The sequence below is a fragment of the Calonectris borealis genome, chromosome 6, assembly GCF_964195595.1.
Source record: "Calonectris borealis chromosome 6, bCalBor7.hap1.2, whole genome shotgun sequence".
Classification (NCBI taxonomy): Eukaryota; Metazoa; Chordata; class Aves; order Procellariiformes; family Procellariidae; genus Calonectris; species Calonectris borealis.
Window position 1 is genome coordinate 44,144,530 of NC_134317.1, and position 15,397 is coordinate 44,159,926.

The 15,397-nt window shown below is 62.3% G+C and overlaps 1 protein-coding gene and 21 non-coding genes across 22 annotated transcripts; 8 read left to right on the plus strand and 14 right to left on the minus strand.

Annotated features, from left to right (window-relative positions):
• Positions 1-3,756: 3,756 nt before the first annotated feature.
• On the minus strand, positions 3,757-3,838 carry TRNAS-GCU (transfer RNA serine (anticodon GCU)). The gene has a single exon. It is a non-coding gene; the product is annotated as a tRNA-Ser (tRNA).
• A 673-nt stretch (positions 3,839-4,511) lies between these two features.
• Positions 4,512-4,585, minus strand: TRNAT-AGU (transfer RNA threonine (anticodon AGU)). The gene has a single exon. It is a non-coding gene; the product is annotated as a tRNA-Thr (tRNA).
• An 866-nt stretch (positions 4,586-5,451) lies between these two features.
• On the plus strand, positions 5,452-5,523 carry TRNAP-AGG (transfer RNA proline (anticodon AGG)). Its single transcript has one exon. It is a non-coding gene; the product is annotated as a tRNA-Pro (tRNA).
• Positions 5,524-5,576: 53 nt separating this feature from the next.
• TRNAA-UGC (transfer RNA alanine (anticodon UGC)) lies at positions 5,577-5,648 on the minus strand. Its single transcript has one exon. It is a non-coding gene; the product is annotated as a tRNA-Ala (tRNA).
• Positions 5,649-6,022: 374 nt separating this feature from the next.
• TRNAP-UGG (transfer RNA proline (anticodon UGG)) lies at positions 6,023-6,094 on the minus strand. The gene has a single exon. It is a non-coding gene; the product is annotated as a tRNA-Pro (tRNA).
• Positions 6,095-6,770: 676 nt separating this feature from the next.
• Positions 6,771-6,842, minus strand: TRNAP-AGG (transfer RNA proline (anticodon AGG)). Its single transcript has one exon. It is a non-coding gene; the product is annotated as a tRNA-Pro (tRNA).
• Positions 6,843-7,430: 588 nt separating this feature from the next.
• On the plus strand, positions 7,431-7,502 carry TRNAP-AGG (transfer RNA proline (anticodon AGG)). Its single transcript has one exon. It is a non-coding gene; the product is annotated as a tRNA-Pro (tRNA).
• A 238-nt stretch (positions 7,503-7,740) lies between these two features.
• Positions 7,741-7,812, minus strand: TRNAA-UGC (transfer RNA alanine (anticodon UGC)). The gene has a single exon. It is a non-coding gene; the product is annotated as a tRNA-Ala (tRNA).
• Positions 7,813-8,234: 422 nt separating this feature from the next.
• On the minus strand, positions 8,235-8,306 carry TRNAP-AGG (transfer RNA proline (anticodon AGG)). Its single transcript has one exon. It is a non-coding gene; the product is annotated as a tRNA-Pro (tRNA).
• Positions 8,307-8,577: 271 nt separating this feature from the next.
• TRNAS-CGA (transfer RNA serine (anticodon CGA)) lies at positions 8,578-8,659 on the plus strand. The gene has a single exon. It is a non-coding gene; the product is annotated as a tRNA-Ser (tRNA).
• Positions 8,660-9,146: 487 nt separating this feature from the next.
• TRNAP-AGG (transfer RNA proline (anticodon AGG)) lies at positions 9,147-9,218 on the plus strand. The gene has a single exon. It is a non-coding gene; the product is annotated as a tRNA-Pro (tRNA).
• Positions 9,219-9,566: 348 nt separating this feature from the next.
• On the minus strand, positions 9,567-9,638 carry TRNAA-UGC (transfer RNA alanine (anticodon UGC)). The gene has a single exon. It is a non-coding gene; the product is annotated as a tRNA-Ala (tRNA).
• Positions 9,639-9,921: 283 nt separating this feature from the next.
• Positions 9,922-9,993, minus strand: TRNAP-CGG (transfer RNA proline (anticodon CGG)). The gene has a single exon. It is a non-coding gene; the product is annotated as a tRNA-Pro (tRNA).
• Positions 9,994-10,251: 258 nt separating this feature from the next.
• On the plus strand, positions 10,252-10,323 carry TRNAA-CGC (transfer RNA alanine (anticodon CGC)). Its single transcript has one exon. It is a non-coding gene; the product is annotated as a tRNA-Ala (tRNA).
• A 476-nt stretch (positions 10,324-10,799) lies between these two features.
• TRNAS-UGA (transfer RNA serine (anticodon UGA)) lies at positions 10,800-10,881 on the minus strand. Its single transcript has one exon. It is a non-coding gene; the product is annotated as a tRNA-Ser (tRNA).
• Positions 10,882-11,172: 291 nt separating this feature from the next.
• TRNAA-UGC (transfer RNA alanine (anticodon UGC)) lies at positions 11,173-11,244 on the minus strand. Its single transcript has one exon. It is a non-coding gene; the product is annotated as a tRNA-Ala (tRNA).
• A 277-nt stretch (positions 11,245-11,521) lies between these two features.
• On the minus strand, positions 11,522-11,593 carry TRNAP-CGG (transfer RNA proline (anticodon CGG)). Its single transcript has one exon. It is a non-coding gene; the product is annotated as a tRNA-Pro (tRNA).
• Positions 11,594-11,844: 251 nt separating this feature from the next.
• On the plus strand, positions 11,845-11,916 carry TRNAA-UGC (transfer RNA alanine (anticodon UGC)). Its single transcript has one exon. It is a non-coding gene; the product is annotated as a tRNA-Ala (tRNA).
• A 777-nt stretch (positions 11,917-12,693) lies between these two features.
• Positions 12,694-12,775, minus strand: TRNAS-CGA (transfer RNA serine (anticodon CGA)). Its single transcript has one exon. It is a non-coding gene; the product is annotated as a tRNA-Ser (tRNA).
• Positions 12,776-13,042: 267 nt separating this feature from the next.
• Positions 13,043-13,114, plus strand: TRNAP-AGG (transfer RNA proline (anticodon AGG)). Its single transcript has one exon. It is a non-coding gene; the product is annotated as a tRNA-Pro (tRNA).
• Positions 13,115-13,160: 46 nt separating this feature from the next.
• Positions 13,161-14,923, minus strand: LOC142083959 (vitelline membrane outer layer protein 1 homolog). The gene is made up of 3 exons (XM_075154001.1): positions 14,738-14,923; positions 14,537-14,652; positions 13,161-14,397 (listed from the first exon to the last, which is right to left on the minus strand). The coding sequence occupies exons 1-3, from the start codon at positions 14,921-14,923 to the stop codon at positions 14,094-14,096; spliced, it is 606 nt and encodes a 201-aa protein (XP_075010102.1). The 3' UTR covers positions 13,161-14,093.
• TRNAT-AGU (transfer RNA threonine (anticodon AGU)) lies at positions 13,409-13,482 on the plus strand. Its single transcript has one exon. It is a non-coding gene; the product is annotated as a tRNA-Thr (tRNA).
• Positions 14,924-15,397: the final 474 nt, after the last annotated feature.

A 15,397-nucleotide genomic window follows, 5' to 3' on the forward strand; every position in this document is an offset into this window, starting at 1 on the left:
TGGGGGATGAATTCTGCTTGGAAGGCCCATCAGATTTTAAAAGCAAAGTAATCATGGGCTCTGGAGTCCACCCCTGAAGGTGATGCACACAAAACTGACTGATTTTGCACAGTGAGCTGATTTCCGAGGCCAAGAGCCTTTTCGATCCTGCTCTTTGGGTATGCTAACAGCCGTGAGCCAGAAGTTCACAGCTATGCTTCCTTGTGATGGAGTGACATCGTCAAGACATTTTTAATTACAGTCTGCAGCGTGACACCGGATTGCTCTGCTGAAAGCCTGTTAGCTGCTAAACAGCTGGGGAGTTGCAAAAGTCCCGACCTGCACTTACACATGAATCACCTGCATGTTGGGGAGAGGGAGTCGCTGACGTGGTCTCAAGCGGGGGAATGAGCCATCAGGCTCTAGGGGCAAGGAAAGTTTGAAGAAGGCTTTTCATTTCATGCCAGCAGAGCCCAGATGAAGGCATAAACATCATCTGCCCTGGAATAAACCATGGTAGTACCGGGGCTCATGTACTATGCATGTGTGGAGCTGGGGGTTGTCAGCATCATTGTTGAAGACATGCCTTGTAGGGTTTTTGGGGTCATTTCAGTTCCTAGGGTGACTTGGCCTTGTAGAGCTATGGTTGATAGCACTGAATTGTCCCTAGAGACTCCTTCCTGCCCTGCCTGCCAGTGCAAAAAAGCCTTTCAGAGGTGCTGGGGTCAAGCCCAGCTATTTTTAACATCATTCTGGAAGGGGAAAGAGGAAATCAGCTTTTCCAAGGTGCAGAAGAGAACACGTGCTTCAACCAGAAGCAACCTTCCTCCTGCTGGAGTAAGGCAGGAGGCTGTGGGTTCATCACAACCTCCTAAGTGGCAATTTGGTGAGCAGGAAAAAATGAGGCTTTATTTTAAGCTTTACCTTTCTGCTTTTTGCACCACTCTTGAATAACAAAATGATGCCACAGGTGCACCTTGGACCCACAGCCTAAGAATTAAGCCCTTTTTCTGCCAGTCAGGGTTTCTTCCCCTTCACTAATAATCTTCCAGCTCTTTTTTTTTGTGCCTCTGTGCACTCCTGTGATACCAGGGAAAACAGCCCTTCCTGGGGGACTCCCTTCCAGGCTTCCAGACAGAAGCTGGGATCATCTGATTTGCAGCCTCACTGTGTGTTTCAGTTTTGCAACCCAGTTTAAGTACTTGAGGTTCTGCTCACATTGGACCATTGTGTCCCAGAAGAATATCCATGGATGCAGCAATGCTTGAAATAAATGCATGGGGGCAATTAGAGAGGGCATGTTGGTGAATGTGAGCGGATCTGTGTACTGAAAAAAGTCCTTTGCCTGGAGAAGGGGACAGGGGAAACAAAAGGCATTTGTCAGGAAGTTAAAATAATCAGATTTGTGTAATGAACAAGATTAAAACAAAGGAAAACCATAGGGGAAAGAGCTTTTCCTGGAAATGCAGGGATTTGGGAGAAAGACAAGGACTGTTTTTTCCGACCCATATTCATTTCAGGGAATGAGCACTTTCTACTTAAGACACGGCTTTCTCTGGAGGAACCACAAAACCAAGAAAATTTCACCAAACCAAACCATTTACTTAACTTCTGCACATCCTGGATCCAGGATGGGTGGCCACCTCAGCCATGGTCCTTCCTGCAGATAAGGCCACAAGGAGAAACACGGCCCTGGACCAATATTAGCTGTGTTTCCCTTTGCATCACCAGCCCCTGCAGCACTTTGCAACTCCAATTTCACTGCTCTGCATTTTGATTTCCAACAACCCAAGGGCTAGATGTCTCTCAGACCAGCTGGAGGGTGGAAGCTTGCCCCTGTCCCAAAATTTCTCCTGAAAGCCAAAGGCAAAGGCACATTTGGAGCAGCAACAGACCCACTGTATCCCATCTCCAAGGAACGCCTGCATCCAGCACTGTCACACAGGGCTTGCCCCAGGGCTGCAGCCGATCTGCCGGCAGCACAACGTGCGGGGACTCCTCCCAGGCGGCTGATGGGCGAGCGGGACTCCCCGGTGCCAGGAGGCAGCATCCTGATGCAGACAGACCCACCCAAGCGGCTGCCTCTCCACCGCAGCCGTGGAGCACCTTTGGCTGCCTGTGTCCTCGCCGGGGCAGACTTGGGGTGCTTCAGGGCCACTGTGTGCTGCCCAGGGAGCAGAGCCCGGCCAGTGCCGCTGGGGAGAGCCAGGCTCCGGCTGCCGTGTGCCGCCCCGGGGCTGCAGATGATCCAGTTTCATGCCGCCACACATACCCTATAATTGCTGGGTCCCTGGGTGGGCTGATGCTCCACGGCGTCACCGAGGCTGGCACATCCACCCCCAGGAGACCTCGTCACCGCGTGCCAGGGCAGGGGCAGGCGTGTGCCAGGGCAGACACAGCCCAGCAGGGTTGGAGGGTGTCCTAAGGGAGTCAGCTTGTCTCCTCTCCTGCCTGCCTCTGCCCTGCAAGTCTTAGGTCCCATCCTGCTGCAGCAGCCCCCGTGCCATGCACCACCGCCTGAGGAGGAGCCTGCACCCACCGCCCCTTCCCATTTCACCGTCTCCAGCTGCAAGTTGGTGTTTCTCCAGGGCTGTAACCCCTGTGCACCGAAACCCATGCCTTTTCCCCAGGAAATCTCCCGCATCCCTTTTGCAGGGTGCCTGCAGGGTGCGGACATCCCCCTTTCCCAGGGCAGCAGAGCTGGCCAAGCACCGCAGCGTCCCACAGCAGCAGGACAGGATGGGGCCAGTGTTTCCCTGCAGCCCGATCACCGTTTCTGGCTCAGGAGAGGGAAGCAGCTCCCAACTGGTCCTCAGGGGCATCTCCCCAAGGCATGGGAAGGAAACATGGCCCCAGGGAAGGTTGAAAAGCCAGTGCAGGACTGCAGCATGGGCAGCTAAGCCTGGGTGTCCTCGCCTTGCCTCCAAGCCACAGCATTGCTGGCCACATCCTCATCCGTGGAAAGAAGGGGTGGGAGTGGGGAAGGCACCTACAAGGCTGGCACAACATGTTTCCCCAGCTGCGTCGAAACACAGACGTGCTCTGAGAAATGCAAGGCTTCCCTCTCTGCAAGACTGTCAGGATTTCAGCAGTTAAAACCCTCCCAGCAGGCAGGTCTCTTTACCTCTTTCCTCTTCATCTCGTAGTAGCTCACCCTCTCCTCTCCCCAAGAACCTCCACTGCGAATGCAGCTGCAGACACGGGTGGGAGCTGCCAACGCGCAGCAGCTATGCCATCCTCGAAAAAGCACCTCTAGGACGTGCCGATGGCTCAGCAAGGCACAGCTTTGTCCAGGGTTAGCTTTTGGCTCCCGTTGGCATGATAGGGATGCCCAGGGCTTGTGTATGAGATGCAGAAAGGAATAAATTGCCTGACAGAGCAAAAGGGAAAAAAGTAGTGCCCAGGCTCCGGGTGTGCCCGTATCACTGCCCAGCCAGCACAGCCAGCCTGTTGCTGACCTTCCCTGCCCATGGTTTGGTGCTTTGCCTCCTGGAGAAGACGTAGTCGGCTGGCAGGAAGGCAGCTGCCAGGCTCGGGGAACAGACGGGGACAGTACCCTGCTCCGGCACGGGAGCGTGGGGCCAGGCACGTTGCAGAGAAGGGCAACACGGGTCCCTGAGCAGCCAGAAGCAGGTTTGGCAAGTGGGAACAGCAATCCAGAAGCAGACATGTATTTAACATGAACGAGCAAAACAGAGAGAGGCAAGAGGAAGCTGGCCACGCCGGGGGCTGCACCAAAAGCCTCCCCCTGGGGGGAGTACAGGGTCCCCAGGGACCCGACGAGGGTGGGATTCGAACCCACGCGTGCAGAGCACAATGGATTAGCAGTCCATCGCCTTCACCACTCGGCCACCTCGTCCCCTGCTCCAATGCTTTTTTTGGGGATTTTTTTTCCCCTTTTTGCCCAAAGGCTGCAAACCTGTGGCTGGTTCTTCACGGTGTCCTCCGAGGAGCAGGGCTGGGCGGGCAGAGCCCTGGCAGCCCATCTGCCCAGCCGTGGCAGCCAGCTGCCCACCTGCCTGTTGCAGGGCAGCTGGGCAGGGCAGTAAGCAGGTGTTTGCAATTCATTTGCCCCTCTCCATGCTCCCTTCTGTCCCTGTGTTCAGTGGATGGCAAAGGGCAGGGTGGCATTTATTTTTGTCATAAAAGTGTGTGCCCCAGGCTTTGTTACTTGTGACAGGGCTCCATCACCCCCACACCACCACCCACCCACCCCCAACCTGTGTTCAGAGGGTTTTCCTCCAGCATTCAGCAACAGTTGTGCACATTAACGGGGAGGATGGTGGGGGTCCAGCCAGCATTGGATGTACATCTTTATTTCCCAAATCCCCTGGGGTCTGGAGATAGTTTGGGTCATCTCTCCACTGTGACCTCCCCAAGGAGAGGGGGCAGAAGGAAACTCCTTCCCCCAGAGTGGGGTCACCTGCGACAGAGGGATGGGGAGCTCCATTGCTCGGGGCAGGGCAGAGAGAGACCCCCAGCAGTGCCCCCGGCTTGGGGCAGGAAGGAAAAACAAAACAGCCCCTGGGCCCAGGCACCACTGGGAGTCGAACCCAGGATCTCCTGTTTACTAGACAGGCGCTTTAACCAGCTGAGCCATGGCGCCCACCTGCCCCACAGCTGTGGGGTGCCCCCACAACACACCTGACCCTCTGCCCACCCCCCCCCTCACCTTGTGCCCACACCACTGCCCCAGGTCTGGGGTATTCCACCCCCAAACCCTTCTCTATCTGCCACTGGGAGTACGCCGGTGCTGTCCCGGGCCCCTGGCAGAGGGAGCCCAACACCTCCCCTACCAGCACCAGCTGCGTTTTGGGGTCCCAGCCCCTGCGGGGACTTGCTGCCTCCCTCCCCTTTCCCTGGCAGAGCCCTGCCAGCTGCCCCCAGCCCCTGCACTGCCCCGAGGTGACTGCCTCTGTCTCAGCTCTCTCTGTGGCTGCTCACCCCAGCATCCCAGGGGGTCCCCAGGACATCACCCACCTGCCCGGCTCACCCATGAGTGCCCAAGGCCAACCCAAACAATCTCAGTGAGGCCTCTGAGGGCTCAGTTTTTTGAGACGTGCATGAGACACACCGAGGGGAAGAGTGGCCAGGAGGAGCTTCCCAGTGCAGCAGGTGCTGGTGACACCCAGTGCTCACCCAGCTCCATTTACCTCCTCCTGGCCTGGCCTGACCCCGTCACTGGGAAGGGGACCTGGGAAGGGGACCAACCCCTGCACAGCCATTGCCACCCGGCAGGGAGGCTGAAACACTGAGGATGAAACACAACCACGCAGCACCCTGCAGCCGTGCTAGATGCCAAAGGGGACCCTCCACTGGGGGCATCCCCGACCCCCAGCACCAGCAGCTCCTGGGTGCGGGGAACTCTGTGCTCTTCCTTCCACTTGTGCTGGCAGCGCAGGCAGGGCTGGGGCAAGGTCCCTATGGGGCCGTGGGGGACAGGATCTGTGCTGGGTCCAAGCTGCGCACCCTGGCTCGTTGGTCTAGGGGTATGATTCTCGCTTAGGGTGCGAGAGGTCCCGGGTTCAACTCCCGGACGAGCCCTCCTTTTCGGCACCCACCACTCCACTCTGGTTTTTTGGGGAGGCAAAAGGACATGGAGATGCTGGGGGTTGAACCCAGGGCCTCTTACATGCAAAGCAAGCGCTCTCCCGCTGAGCTACATCCCCTGTCCGTGGGGGCTTGGACAAGTCCCCTCACCCCCCACCGCTGCCCCACTGCCCACAGCTCACCCTGCTCCGTCCCCAGGGCCCTGACCCCAGAGACAGAGCCTCAGGGCACACGCTGCCGGCAGCACCCGCTCTGCTCTGCACTGCCCAGCGCTGCCTCCAGCTGCCCTTTCCCACCCCTTCCTCCATCTGCCTCCCTGCCCACGCGCCCTGCAGCACATCGCTGCCAGCTCTTGGGGGTCCAGCCAGCCCACGGGGACGTGCTCAGCCAGAATGGGGCACTGACCCCACTGTGCTGGGCACCGCTGCCCTCGCCGTGCCCTGGTTGTGCCATGATCCCATGTGCCGCTGGGGAAAGTGGGTGCCCAAAAGGAGGGCTCGTCCGGGAGTTGAACCCGGGACCTCTCGCACCCAAAGCGAGAATCATACCCCTAGACCAACGAGCCGGGGTGCTGCACCCCAATGCACCCCCAGCCTCTGTGCCGCACACACTTTTGGGATTTTGGAGGGGCAGCTGAGCCTGGGTGTGTCCCTTGGCACACTCTGGGAGCAGGGAGGTCCCTCTTGCTGTGGCTGATCCATGGAGCCACCATCTGGAGGTGACCGTGAGGCATTAGTGCCCAGCAATTCCCAGCATCTCCGGGGATTTTCCTCCTCAAAACCATCTCCCTGGCCCTTGCAGTGGTTGAAATGGCCGATGCTTTGCAGCATCACCCCCCGCCCTTCTTCCCCCATGGGGCATGCCCCAAAGGCGATATCCCCCTCTGACCTGGGGGTCGCTCCCAGAAAATCCCTGTTGCTGCTTCCTTCCCCAGCCCCCCAGAGCTGCTGACCATGGGACTCGGGGCTTTGCAGGCGCTGTGTGTCCCTCAGGTGCCCCAGGGTGCCAATGGGGCCGGGAGAGGGTGGGGGGGCTCTGGGGCAGACCAGGGGCATGGTTTTCTGGACGCAGACCCGGGGTCAGGGGCTGCTGTAGCTGTGCCAGGGCAGGCAGCTGCGCTGCTGCGGGAGCCCCGGCTGCAGGGCCATCACCGTGCCCGCACCCTGCACCGCAGTCCCGGGCAGAGCTGTCCGTGCTCCGTCCCCATAGGGGCTGTGCCGGGCAGTGGGTGCCCAAAAGGAGGGCTCGTCCGGGAGTTGAACCCGGGACCTCTCGCACCCTAAGCGAGAATCATACCCCTAGACCAACGAGCCGGGGTGCGCAGCTGCCCGGGCACCCCCACCCTGTGCTGGGCACTGGGGTGCTGGGGGGGCAGTGCTGAACAGGGACCCCGGGGCCCCGGGCGCAGCTTTTCGGGGACAGGCCCCAGGCCCTGGGGAGCAGAGCGGGGCTGAGCGTGTGTGGGGATGCAGTGGCCACCCTGGAGACTTTCCCACTTCCCAGGAAAATGGGGTGACCAGGGGGAAGGGGGACAGATGTTGGGGGTCCAGGACAGGGGGAGGCAGGGGTGCGCAGGGAGCCCCACAATGCCCCTGGGAGGGGCTGTGATGTCCCCGGAGCAGGAGGGGCACAGGCCCCCCAAGGTTTTCCAGGTTTTGCATCCCTGGGCAGGTGGAAAGTGGCATTTTCCCAGGATGCGGAGTGGGGTTCCCCGCATCTTCCTGTGCTTCGTCCCCAGGGGAGCTGGGGGAGGTGGTGGCCAGAGAGCAGAGGGGAGGGAGAGGGCAGGGGCCTGGGGCAGCTGCCCCCCACCTGCACTGGGCACGGGTCGGCCTGTGCAGTGCCTGGGGCCGTGGGTCCGTGGGGGACAGGACCTGCGCTGGGTGCCAGCTGCGCACCCCGGCTCGTTGGTCTAGGGGTATGATTCTCGCTTAGGGTGCGAGAGGTCCCGGGTTCAACTCCCGGACGAGCCCTCCTTTTGGGCACCTACCACCCTTGCCCCGGCACCACCGTTTGACCCAAGAGACACCTTGAGACCCCTGGGGAAGGGAGACAAGGTGCCCCCACACCCTGCAGGGCTGCGGGCATTTCCCCGCAGGCTGCAGGTGATGGGAAGCAGCCCGCAGGCAGCCCCAGGGCTTTTCTGTGGGGTATCGGGGACTCTGCCAGCCCCCGCAGCTGGGGGGGAGGTGGGACTGTGGAGGCAAAAGCTGGAGATGCTGGGGGTTGAACCCAGGGCCTCTTACATGCAAAGCAAGCGCTCTCCCGCTGAGCTACATCCCCCTGCACCAGCCTCTCACCTGGCTTTCCCATCACTCCCAGAAAATCCCTGTCGCTGCTTCATTCCCCAGCCCCCTGGAGCTGCTGACCGTCGGGTTCAGGGGTTTGCAGAGCAGGGACATGTTTTTATGGACGAGCTGCCCAGCGGGTCCATGGTAGTAGAAGGGCCCCACTCTGCCATCCCCCGCTGCCCCCACAGCCCCTTCCCCACCCAGGAGGGGACGAGCCCTGGCCATGGCTGAGCCGTGTCTCTTTGCCCAAGGGGCAGCGGGCAGCACCTCGCTCCCGGCAGTGGCGGAAGCGTCCCAGCAGAGGGGACGTGGCCAAGCTGGGGAGGCCGCCTGTCCCCCCTGTGCCGGGCAGTGTCGCCCCATCTGTGCCCCATCCCCACAGGGGCTGTGCCTGGTGGTGGGTGCCGAAAAGGAGGGCTCGTCCGGGAGTTGAACCCGGGACCTCTCGCACCCTAAGCGAGAATCATACCCCTAGACCAACGAGCCGGGGTGTGCAGCTGCCCGGGCACCCCCACCCTGTGCCGGGCACTGGGGTGCTGGGGGGGCAGTGCTAAACAGGGACCCCGGGGCCCCGGATGCAGCTTTTCGGGGACAGGCCCTGCCCCCGGCCCTGGGGAGCAGAGCGGGGCTGAGCGTGTGTGGGGGTGCAGCGGCCACCCTGGAGACTTTCCCACTTCCCAGGAAAACGGGGCGCCCAGGGGGGATCGGGGTGCCCAGGGGAGGGGGCAGGTGTCCCCCCCGGGTGCCCAGGGCTGGGGCTGTGATGGCCGAGGGGTGAAGGCGTTGGACTCGAAATCCAATAGGGTTTCCCTGCGCAGGTTCGAATCCTGCTCACAGCGAGAGCTTTTACCTGCCGCCATGGTGCCTATGCTGGGGGACCTGGTGGCCCTTGGGGGAGCTGGGGTGGGAGTGTGCTGTGAGCGAGGGCAGCCCAGCCCTGCACCTTCTCCCTGGCGAGTAGAGTAGCTCCTGCACCAGGGAATGTTCTCCCTGGCTAAGTCCCCAGCAATGCCCCAGGGCAGGAGGAGACAGGCTCCCCCATGGTTTTGCAGACCCAGTAGAGGGGAGGAAGCAGCCATGAAGGGGATTGTGGTGGGGACTCGTGGACCATTTTGCTGAGACGCTGAGCAGCTCCCATCATCACCTTGTGCATCATTGCCGGGCGGAGCTGGTGGAGGTCATGGCCGGAGAGCAGAGGGGAGGGAGAGGGCAGGGGCCTGGGGCAGCTGCCCCCCACCTGCACTGGGCACGGGTCGGCCTGTGCAGTGCCCGGGGCCGTGGGTCCGTGGGGGACAGGATCTGCGCTGGGTGCCAGCTGCGCACCCCGGCTCGTTGGTCTAGGGGTATGATTCTCGCTTAGGGTGCGAGAGGTCCCGGGTTCAACTCCCGGACGAGCCCTCCTTTTGGGCACCCACCACCCGGCACAGCCCCTGCGAAGACGGGGCACGGAGGGGGCGATGCTGCCCGGCAGAGGGGGCACGGGTGGCCTCCCCAGGTCGGCAGCTCCTGCCAACACCAACATTCACCCCGAGCCCCCTGAGGAAGGGAGGCAAGGTGCCCCTACACCCCACAGCGCCTGGGCAGGGGAGGGAAAGAGCCACGGGCTTTCCTCACAGCCTGCGAGTGCCAGGAAGCACTCCCAGGCCAGCCGTGCCCACAGGCAGCCCTAGGGCTTTTATGTGGGGCCTGGGGGGCTCTGCCGGCCCCGCAGCCGGAGGCAGGGGGCTCTAAAGAGGCAAAAGGACATGGAGATGCTGGGGGTTGAACCCAGGGCCTCTTACATGCAAAGCAAGCGCTCTCCCACTGAGCTACATCCCCTGTCCGTGGGCAAGTCCCCTCACCCCCCACCGCTGCCCCACTGCCCACAGCTCACCCTGCTCTACCCCAAGGGCTCCAAAACCAGACCATCAGGGGCTGCACTCCACCATCCCCATTGCTGCTTCTAAGGGGCTCCATCCTGGCCCCTGGCGTGGAGACGTGCCTAAACACTCTGCCCACCCCTGCTGCACCAGGCACTGGGGCCCTCCCACCACCCTGGCCCTGGTCCCACTGCAGGCTGGGGCCACCCATGGCAGCCGAGGAGGGCAGGTGCCCAAAAGGAGGGCTCGTCCGGGAGTTGAACCCGGGACCTCTCGCACCCGAAGCGAGAATCATACCCCTAGACCAACGAGCCGGGGCACTGCAAGTAGGCAGGAACCCCCCCCTTGAGCTCAAGTACTCATGGAATTGGTTGGGGTGGGATGAGACCTGTGGAAGCTCTTTTTGGCCCCAATGGATGTTCATAGGTGGGAGGTCCCCCTTGCTCTGCACTGGCTGCGGGGCTGGCACCTGGACATGGCCACAGGCTGTGACTGCCCTGGCTCCAAAAGCTATGGGGCCAAGTGGACCAGGGCGGGCAGCAGGACACCTGGGTGCAGGCAGCCCTCAGCAAGGGGATGTAGCTCAGCGGGAGAGCGCTTGCTTCGCATGTAAGAGGCCCTGGGTTCAATCCCCAGCATCTCCAGCTTTTGCCTCCTCACACCCACCTCTCCATGGGGCAGTGGTGATAAACTCCACTTCTACCTCTGGAAGGCATCCCCAAAGGAGATTCCCCGTGCCCACACTCTGCACCACAGCCCCCGGGCAGAGCTGCCCAGCGAGGATGTGGTGGCATCAGGGCCCCACTCCACTGCCCCCGCAGCCGGTGGGAGCGTCCCAGCAGAAGGGACATGGCCAAGCTGGGGAAGCTGCCTGTCCCGGGCAACGTCGCCCTGTCCGTGCCCCATCCTTGCAAGGGCTGTGCCTGGTGGTGGGTGCCCAAAAGGAGGGCTTGTCCGGGCGTTGAACCCAGGGTCGCACAGGCCCACCAGTGCTCAGCGGAGGAGAAGGGCAACTGCCTAGGGCGCTGCCCTTTTCCTCCCCACTGCTCTCCAGCCATCTGCTCCCACGGAGTGGGGCTGCCCTGGCCCCCAACCCCATCCAGCCGTGGGTAAAAGCTCTCGCTGTGAGCAGGATTCGAACCTGCGCAGGGAAACCCTATTGGATTTCAAGTCCAACGCCTTCACCCCTCGGCCATCACAGCCCCTGGCATCCCCCCGCAGGGTAGGGACACCCCGTCTTTGCCCTGGGGTCTGCCTCTGGGGAGAAAATGCCCCTCAGTCTGGTGTGGGGCCATGTGTACGGTCCCAGTACCCCTTGGCAGCCCCAGTACCCACACGTGCCAAGGTTGGGAAAAGGGAATATCCAAGGGTATTTGCTGATGGCTGGGAAAGAATCCAGGTGCAGCAGAGAGCCTCGCCACAGGGCAAGGCACCGAAGGAAGCATCCTCCAGCGATGCCCAGGGAGACAATAGGTTTCGGGGGGAAAAGGACATGGAGATGCTGGGGGTTGAACCCAGGGCCTCTTACATGCAAAGCAAGCGCTCTCCCGCTGAGCTACATCCCCTGTGCATGGGCAGGAGTGGGGGCCTCGGCAAGTCCCCTCAGCCCCCACCGCTGCCCCACTGCTCACAGCTCACCCTGCTCAGCCCCCAGGGCCCTGACTCCAAAAACAGACCCTCAGGGCACACACTGCCAGCTCTCGGGGGTCCATCCTGCCCACAGGGATGCACCCAGCCAGGACATGGCACCGACCCCTCTGTGCTGGGCACCACTGCCCTCATCATGCCCTGGTCATGCCAGGGTCCCACACACCAGCCAAGGAAGGTGGGTGCCGAAAAGGAGGGCTCGTCCGGGAGTTGAACCCGGGACCTCTCGCACCCGAAGCGAGAATCATACCCCTAGACCAACGAGCCGGGGTGCTGCACCCCAATGCACCCCCAGCATCTGCACCCCACAGTTTTGGGGGTTGGTGAAGGTGGCTGATGCTGCCTTTTGCCCCTGGCACAGCCTGGAGCAGGGAAGTCCATCTTACTGTGCTCAGGATGTGGGGCCGGTGTTTGGAGGTGGCCACAGCACATAACTGCCCTGTGGTCCAAGTGGCCATGAGGGCAGCTGGACCACGGGGGTCAGCGGGGAGCCCCCAGGCATGGTCCTGCCATGCACAGGGGATGTAGCTCAGCGGGAGAGCGCTTGCTTTGCATGTAAGAGGCCCTGGGTTCAACCCCCAGCATCTCCATGTCCTTTTGCCTCCCCAGAGCCCCCTCCCTGCTGGCTGCAGGGCTGGCAGAGCCCCCCAGGCCCCACAGAAAAGCCCTGGGGCTGCCTGCGGGCTAGTCCAGGACTGGGGGGACAGCAGTGGTGCACGGCGGGTGCACTGGGTGCCCGCACCCCATGCCAAGACCCCCAAGAGAGGGGGCTGCCCCACTCGCCCTGACCAGCCCAAAGCTGTGGTGACTGTCAGGGGGAACAAGGGGACAAAAGCCAACAGCTGACCCCAAATGAGCTCCGTACTCTCCAGACAAAAGCAGGTCAGGTTTTGCCCAAAGGGGGGACTCCTCTGGGAGTTGAACACAGGTCCCCTTGCACCTAAAGGTGAAACTGTATCCCAAGCCTGCGTCGGGCTCCCCAGCCCTCCCCCTTGGCCCAAGGCCCTGGGCTCTGTCTGGGTCCCAGCTGGCCCACAGCCCACTGGTAAAAGCATCTGCAGATAAATTCACAACTGATACCCCATGGCTGTGGGTTCCCAGCCTCTCTGGGTGGTCCCCACCCCTCTCTGGGTAGTCCCTCCTCAGAGGGGAGCATTTCATCTGGCCCCAGGGCAAGGGGTCCACGGCTCCCTGCCCTACGTTTCCTCACACTCCCAGGGCTGCCAGGGAGCAGGTTCCCTGGTGCGGGAGCTGCTTCCCAGGGAGGAGGTGAGGTGCAGGGCTGGGGCTGCCGTGGACCCCAACCCCCTCCCACTCCCGCTGCCCCCAGCCCCAGGCCGGCTTCCATGGCGGCAGGTAAAAGCTCTCGCTGTGAGCAGGATTCGAACCTGCGCAGGGAAACCCTATTGGATTTCGAGTCCAACGCCTTCACCCCTCGGCCATCACAGCCCCAGCCCTGGGCACCCGGGGGGGACACCTGCCCCCTGCCCCAGGCAACCCCGATCCCCCCTGGGCGCCCCGTTTTCCTGGGAAGTGGGAAAGTCTCCAGGGTGGCCGCTGCATCCCCACACAAGCTCAGCCCCGCTCTGCTCCCCAGGGCCTGGGGCCTGTCCCCGAAAAGCTGCGCCCGGGGCCCCGGGGTTCCTGTTCAGCACTGCCCCCCCAGCACCCCAGTGCCCAGCACAGGGTGGGGGTGCCCGGGCAGCTGCGCACCCCGGCTCGTTGGTCTAGGGGTATGATTCTCGCTTAGGGTGCGAGAGGTCCCGGGTTCAACTCCCGGACGAGCCCTCCTTTTCGGCACACACCGCCTCACTCCCGCCCGGCTGGCGCAGAGCTCATTTGGGACCCGGTCATTGACTTTTAGCCCCCAGAGACACCCTGCAGTCACCGGGGCTTTGAGCTTAGCTTGACACACAGGACTGTCCCCCGTCCCTGGGGTCCCGACCCTGTGCCCAGTCCCATCGGTCCTGCAGGGTGACCCTGGTGTCAGGGTGGCAGCAGGATGGGGACAGGGGCTGGTCAAGGGCTGTGACTGTGGCACACCCCGTGGCTGTGGGGCACCCCATGGCTGCAGGGCAGGTGGGCGCCATGGCTCAGCTGGTTAAAGCGCCTGTCTAGTAAACAGGAGATCCTGGGTTCGACTCCCAGTGGTGCCTGGGCCCGGGGGCTGTTTTTCCTCCCTGCCCCAAGCTGGGGGCACTGCTGGGGGTCTCTGCCTTGAGTAGGGGTCCCCGTTGGCCCCACTCCCTTCTGCCCCATTGGGATTTCCACCAGTGCCTGCAGCCTCCCATCCTTTTGCCCTTTGAGGAGGGTCCGGCTGCGACTTCTCGGTTACCCTCTTCGGTGGGGGATGCATCCCCGTGTCCTGGCTGGGCTGGACACGGCTCCCCATTTCTCTGCCCCGGTTTGCCCCCTCTGAACGACGAAGCTGCCTCGGCACAGTCTGGGTGCATGCTTTTACCGAAAGCTCATTTCAGGGTAGGACAGGGTCAGTCCTGGAGATGCTGGAGAATATCTGGAAATCTGGGGGGGGGCAGAAAGGACTTGGGAGCACCCCTGGGAAGCGGGGTAGGTGTTGGGGGACCGGCAGCAGCACTTGTGCAATGATGGAGCCCATGGGGATGAGAGGAAGGTGCCCTGTGAGGGTACCAGAGCTAAGGCATTTCCTGGTGGATGTGGGGTCCTGGGAGAGGGGACCCCGGGCACAGGCTCTGCTGTGGAGCTGGGTCATGGGATTGGGTGCCCTGCAGTGGGTTTCCAGTGCTCATTACGGGCAGCAGAAGAGACGCAGATCATTCAGGGCCGTGTCATCCCTCTTCAGCCCCCATGCAGGATCCTGCCGGGTCTGGATGCCGCACACCGCCTTGGAGCACTGGGGGCTCCAGCCGCCCCACTGGCCCCAGGCGGACCCTGGCCCCTCCAGGATGTGCCCGTCTGAGCAGGCGAAGCGGGCGCTGGTGGCGGCCACTTCATCACTCAGGAGCCTGCGCTGGGGGGCCTGGACCTGCAGCTCGAAGCCCACCAGGTGCCCTTGGTGGGGGCACCAGCGGGCCTCCGACCAGTGGCCCCACCTAGACGGGGAGAGAGAAGCCAGTCGGAGCCGAGGCCAGGGGGTGCGGGAGGAGAGAGTGCAAGCCTTTCGGAGTTGGGGGCAGCCATGGAGAAGGCTCTCCAGCCATGGGGAGGGGAGTGGGGGGGCTGGGGGCTCACCTGCCGCTCTGGGACTCAGCTGTGTAGCCGCCACTGGGGTCCCCACCGCGGGAGCAGTACAGCCGAATCCCGTTGAGTGCCGTGTCGTCCTCCATCACCCCCTGGGGCACCTCTACCTGTGAGGGAACGGAGGTGGGGTGTTAACTCCCCACAGGAGCAGGGTCCCCAGACCAGCCATAGGCACCAGTGCGGAAGCTGCACCTTGAAGCTGACGCCGCTGGCGTAGGAGCCCTTGGGGCACATCTCCGGCCAGGCCCAGTCTCCCCACGGCCCCCCATTGGACACGGTGATGACCGAGGCATCCCTCCCACCCAGGTCCTGCTTGTGCCCCTGCCCTGCGGCGCCTGCAAGTCCCGAAAGCAGCAGCAGGACCTGTCCCCCCAGCATGGCTGCCCTGCCTGCAGCCGGCCTGCCGGGCTCTTATACCTAGCAGGGCTGGCAGGAGGGACCTGGCAGCATCTCAGTTACCTTCCCAGGGTGCCCAGGCCTGTCGGACGGCCAGGATTAGCTGCAAGAGAGGGCTAATCCCGCCTCCGGGTGGGATGCAGAGAGCTGATCCACCAGCTCTTTGTTTGGGTCCCTCTCTGGGCAGCTTGCCCAGAGCCACTGGGCATCCTGGTGCCAACTGGGGCTCGGGGCAGCACGGGGCTGGGGGACTTTCCTCTCCCCCTCCGGAAGAGATGGGATTTGCACTCTGTCTTTTGCTCTTTCTTTCTTTTTTGCAGTTAAAATGAACAGGCACATTCACCAACACCTCTGATGGAAATCCCATCCCATCTTCTCTGTCCTCACTCCCCAAGGTATCCATTTCATCATGGTTTCACGCTTCATTTGTCCCAGTTTGCTTTCCGGTTGCACCCT